Below are 5,411 nucleotides of genomic sequence, written 5' to 3'. Positions count from 1 at the left end.
TATAGGCAAAAGGTAGATTCAACTAAAATTTCCATTCACACACATGAAAAGAATTTTGAAATTGCAGCACGCACATTCATATTGAATATACATATCAAAGTAGCAAACCTTTGAATGACCAGTCAAAAAAATTCATAACACGTTGTTATGTAGAGATCGAATTAACATTGAATGTAAAGCAGATGGTGTCCCGGTGTTTAACAATAACATGAGAAGTTCAATTCCACGTCCAGCCAACAAAAGATGACTTTATGATTCTCACGGACCTAATTAAAATGGGTAACATGCTCAAACTGATACGTTCAGCATAGTTTGTGCGGTATAACAAAAAAATTGACACTGACTTATAACTTTAGCTATGTCCTATGGTAGCAAGCATCTCAATTTCCTATCGTTTTCACAATGCAATCAAGAAATTTATACTATATTTGTTATGTCCTACGGGACCTATAGTCTGTAAAGGAATCAAGTTGTATGAAGGGAAGTTATAAGATAAATAAAAGGCATGTTCAAGGATAGTATCTTAATTTGTAAAATATAGTGTACAATCCATTATACCTTACACCAATGATATGCTTCGTTTTTACCCCTTTGACCAATCTACTTGATGTACGAATTCGGCATGCAAAAGTCATGTGCATACAAATGTTAACTTGCAATCAAAGGTCATACGATCCATTTTGGAAAATGAATTAAAAACATTCATGCATTATTTGACAAATATAAGAAATATGCTAATTGTGTGAAAAAAATTGAATGGAATATTTGCCAAAAGCACCACCATGTTCAATATAATTCAAATCAGAACATCTAGAAACCAGTCACAGGAATGAGAGATCATCCCGTAAGCCTAGAAAACCATTCAAGCCATATCTTCCGGTTACTTGATAGTTTATCAAAGTTATAATGAAACCTAGAATTTTCAAGGATGTCACGCTTAAAACTGTACAAGTAAGTCCAGCCATGTGACATCCATCAACTTCATAAGAACCTGAAATTTTACAAGAATGTCATGCTTTAGAACTTCGAACTAACTTCACCCATGTGGCAAGTCTATATAATTCCATTTCAGCAAGATATCGTAAATTATGGAAACCTAAGCAAGAATAAAGAAACTGTAAGATCATAATATATTATATATAATGAGCATTAACCCGATGGTAGAACTACTAAATTAGTAATGTTGTTCGTGAAAACTATATGAAACAGACACATCCATCTGCCTTGCAGCATGCCTAGCTATGATCTAGTGTGCACATTGTTTGATTAAACATACTTCCTCAACAAGACGGCCGAGCATCAAAGAAATGCATGAAAGTAAATACAAAGAAGCATGTCTGTAATGACAAATTACGTGAGTGTTGTCATCAGGATATTGGAGACTGACCCTCACAACATGAACATGTAGAAATGAACCTTATTCAATATATTTGATACTTAAAAGCTATATTGTAATAAGAAAATAGTAACCAACTTGCCCAAAAAGTCAACCTAAAGATATGAGTAAATATAGAATATTCATATTTTTCAGCTTTTGTTTCCTAAATAAATCACAAAAATTAGACTCTTTGCTGAACGTAAGGTTATGCCTTACCAAAGCCAGTTTGTCTTTTTATATTTGACTTCGACAACAACACCCATCGCGTAAATTTCCATCAAATTTTGACAGTATTCATATTCTATTAATAAAACTTAGAGGTCACAAAAAAAATACATATGCAAAAGCAAAAAACAACAAATGGGTAACGGAATAGTCAAATCACAAATTCTCCTGCTTCCATTAATCAGGAAAAGCAGAAACCATGCTTCCATTAATCAGGAAAAGCAGAAACCAAACTTGCCCAAACTATTTCAACCGAGAATTACTTGGCATAAGTGACAAAAGTTTCTACAAGGTGATGATTGGACGCATACCTCCTAGTTAATAGGGCACATGATGTCCATCGCATAACTTCCAGATAGTACAGTAGAGAGTCATAACCCTGCGTAACAAAACATAACTAAGTGAGAAGAACCAACAAAGATGCAAAATGTGAAGTTAACATGAAGAGTACTTCCTAAATATACATAATACAAACCTTCGAATAATGGCAGGAGAAGCGAAATTGCTCTTAGCAGTACCGAAATTGCTCTCCAGTTCTTTCCTTTCAGTTGGGCATGATGTGATGTGGCCTCAGCAGACGTTTTACTTTTCCGTGCTCTTATGTTGTGTGAACCTTGTGTGGATGATGTTGCTTTATTTATAAAGCGGGGCGAAAGCCTATTTCGAGGAAAAGCGTGTAAGGCTACATCGGTAAGCCCATATATGATAGTTTTGCGGCCAGCAAACCATGTAGGCCCATATGATAGTTTGTTTAAATCTGGATTTATCTATATACTAAACAATATCTAGATACATTTAAATTTAAATGAACTTTTGACATCTTTATATGGACAGGCTTTCTGATCCCACGGATCAGATTGATGCATGCATGCACCCATGGTGGCTTGTGTCTGTGAATGTTTTGTTGACAGAGCATAAAGATAAATCCATGCACGCATGCTGTTGTATTGTTTCGTATATGATTATTATCTATAGCGTTGTGTGGTTGATACAAATATGAATTGTGAAGCAGCTTAACTAACTAGATGAAGAGGAACTTGACCTCATAAAAAAAAAGTCCGTCTTAATATGAATTCTGAGGTGAAAAATAAATCTGTGGATGCAAGTCTTATTCGGTCCAGAAGGTTCCAAGCATGTTTGTGTGCATGAGAAGGGAGGATGAGCATATATAGGGCCATCTTTTTTTTCTCAAGTGAAAATAAAATAAATTACAGCCATTCATGCATAACTTCTGGAACATACTGCTGAACCTGTGTTTTCACATCGAACAAGAAATCCACATCACAAGAATTGCTTGGCTTCAGGTAGAGAAACCAGTATACACTCCACCAACGCAAGGACATAAAAATTACTAGCTCATAAAAATCAAGGCAATGACAGAAGAGGAAAGGGACTCCTCGCCGTGTATCGCTCAACGGTTCAGAAAAACGGAAGCTTTAAGTCAGTAGCTAGCTAGCCAGTGCCAGTAGCTAAAGCAGACCACAGCAGTTGGGAGATCCAATCCAGGCCGACATGCCCCATCTCACCACTTCCTCTGCAGCCGCCTTCGGCGTCGCCGGCGGCGGCGGCCACCCAGTCTTCCGTCCCCTTCCTCGCCGCACGCAGCTGCGGGCGCGGGCAGCGTGGGCGGCCGGGGGAGGCGTGCGCACGGCGGAGCTGCCGCAGCCGACCTTCTACGAGCTGCTGGGGATCTCGGCGGAGGGGAGCAGCTTCGAGGACGTGCGCGCGGCGTACCGGCGGATGGCGCGCAAGTACCACCCGGACGTCTCCCCGCCGGACGCCGCCAAGGAGCACACCCGCCGCTTCATCCAGGTCCAGGAGGCCTACGAGACGCTCTCCGACCCCAGCCGCCGCAGCAGCTACGACCAGGCGCTCGCCCGCGGCGTCTGCAGGCTCGCCTTCGACCCGGCCTCGCGCCGCCACGCCTCCAATTCCGCCTTCTACCACCAGGTCCATCCCCACTCTGCCTCTTTGCTCCCTTTTCTGATTTCTTCGTCTTCGATTCTAGTGGAGATTTTTTACATACAAGTGCTTCATAAAGGATCGATCTCCCAGCTTAGATGTGGTACTATTTTTTTACAAACTTGTTTAATTTAGATGATTTCTTTTACAAATGAGGTGCTTATAAACAAGCACGGGTTTACCATTTCTGCTTATGTTTATCATGTCTGATTTTTCTGTGTGTGTAATAATATTAATTGTTAGTCCAATCCTCAATACTAGCTGTAATAAGATTCCTCTTCAGTAATCTGACAGACTCTATTCAATTCAATTCACACACTTCTAATTTAGCACATCATGCATGTGTCATCCAGCCTGGCTTAGCACATGGCTTACTCATCATTAATTCAGAACTTTCAAACTATAGGGTCAAATATCGACAGTATACTTTTGCCTTGAATTTACTGTATTAGCAAGTCTACGAACTTTTTTTTCCTGTTTACCAAAAGCACTCCATGATGTCAAGACGTGCACTGCACATGTATCCAGACTAGTATAGTTATGTGGGTGATTGCGCAGTTCTGTTCCAGAGGATAAGGATGAGTCATTTTCTTGTACCTCAGCATAAGATCATGTGGGCAATAATTTAAAGCTTGCTGCCTTGCACGTATGGACGAAAATTGCAGGAGTGAGCTATGTGTGGTGATATCTTATTTTGTAGTATCATTATCGTGATGCTGAGCTGTCAATGGCAGTTGTCAACCATTGTTTGTTAATTATACTCTTTTGTAAGTGACGACTTTTGTTGAGCTTCCTTCGTTTCCGCACTAACTTGCTTTCCGCGTGAACCATATCACAGGAGATGGAAGAGAAGTCTGGATGGAGGACGTCTTGGGAAGGCCAAATCGCCGAGCTGAAGAAGAGGAGCACAGGGAAGGATTCTGAGGAGAACCTGTCCTGGGGGGCTCGGATGCGAAGGAGAAGGGCTGATCAAATGTGACAGTGATCTCCAGGCACATGATGCGTACTTGTTGTATGTAGCATTTGAATTGTTTATATCTTTGAGTAGCAAAATTAGAAGCGCTATGATTAATGATAGTTAGGTTTGGAATACAACAGCGCTAAAGCTTACCAGTTGTGGTTACATATATAGTTCAAGTAGGTGGCAGGGTTTTTGTAAAACTCAAATGTGCTGCTCTTCCTTGAATCTTGCCCCTGGTCCAATGTAAATATAACCAGATAAAAATAATCTAAGCTAGTAGTACTTTGAATTGATGATTTTTTTTTTGCAATTTTAATAGGTTATGTGTTGTATTTTTGAGTGGTTGAGTTAGAAGGGAAGCCATTACACGCATGGACCTTCCTCCAGTGGTTTCACATGAAGGAGTGGTGCAGTGTGACGTGACGTGAGTGATCATGTTGATTTGTGTTTGCAGTGTACTATTGGCCACAGGTGTGGTGACTCATATTGGTGATGGATATGGAGATATACTCCTAGATGCGGATGTGGTTGATGACTCACTAGACTAGATGGAGTAAGAATATACCCTTCTTTTCTGGTTAAATTGTTCATGGTGGTTTGACTTCTTTAATATACAAATAAAACATTCTTTCTTGCGAAATTTTTAATTGATACTCTTGCTGTTCTCACCTTGTCAATCACTACTTTATTTTCATGCAGATACACATTTAAGCTGCGGATTCAGACACTTGTAATCAAAGCGACCTATGTTTGGTGATATCTTATTTTTGTATTATTTATCATCATGTTGAATTGTCAATGCCCATTTTCAACCATAGTTTTTTTATACTCTTTTCAAAGTTATGACTTCGTAGAGCGCGTCCTTTGTTTCCTCACTAACTTGAT

At 39.7% G+C, this 5,411-nt stretch overlaps 1 protein-coding gene across 1 annotated transcript; it reads left to right on the top strand.

Moving 5' to 3' along the window:
* The first annotated feature begins 3,033 nt into the window (after positions 1-3,033).
* On the top strand, positions 3,034-4,815 carry LOC124708972 (chaperone protein dnaJ 20, chloroplastic-like). The gene is made up of 2 exons (XM_047240609.1): positions 3,034-3,553; positions 4,404-4,815. The coding sequence occupies exons 1-2, from the start codon at positions 3,116-3,118 to the stop codon at positions 4,542-4,544; spliced, it is 579 nt and encodes a 192-aa protein (XP_047096565.1). The 5' UTR covers positions 3,034-3,115; the 3' UTR covers positions 4,545-4,815.
* The last annotated feature ends 596 nt before the right edge of the window (positions 4,816-5,411 follow it).

The sequence above is a fragment of the Lolium rigidum genome, chromosome 4 (assembly GCF_022539505.1).
Source record: "Lolium rigidum isolate FL_2022 chromosome 4, APGP_CSIRO_Lrig_0.1, whole genome shotgun sequence".
Classification (NCBI taxonomy): domain Eukaryota; kingdom Viridiplantae; phylum Streptophyta; class Magnoliopsida; order Poales; family Poaceae; genus Lolium; species Lolium rigidum.
This window is presented reverse-complemented; position numbering and strand designations above follow the sequence as displayed.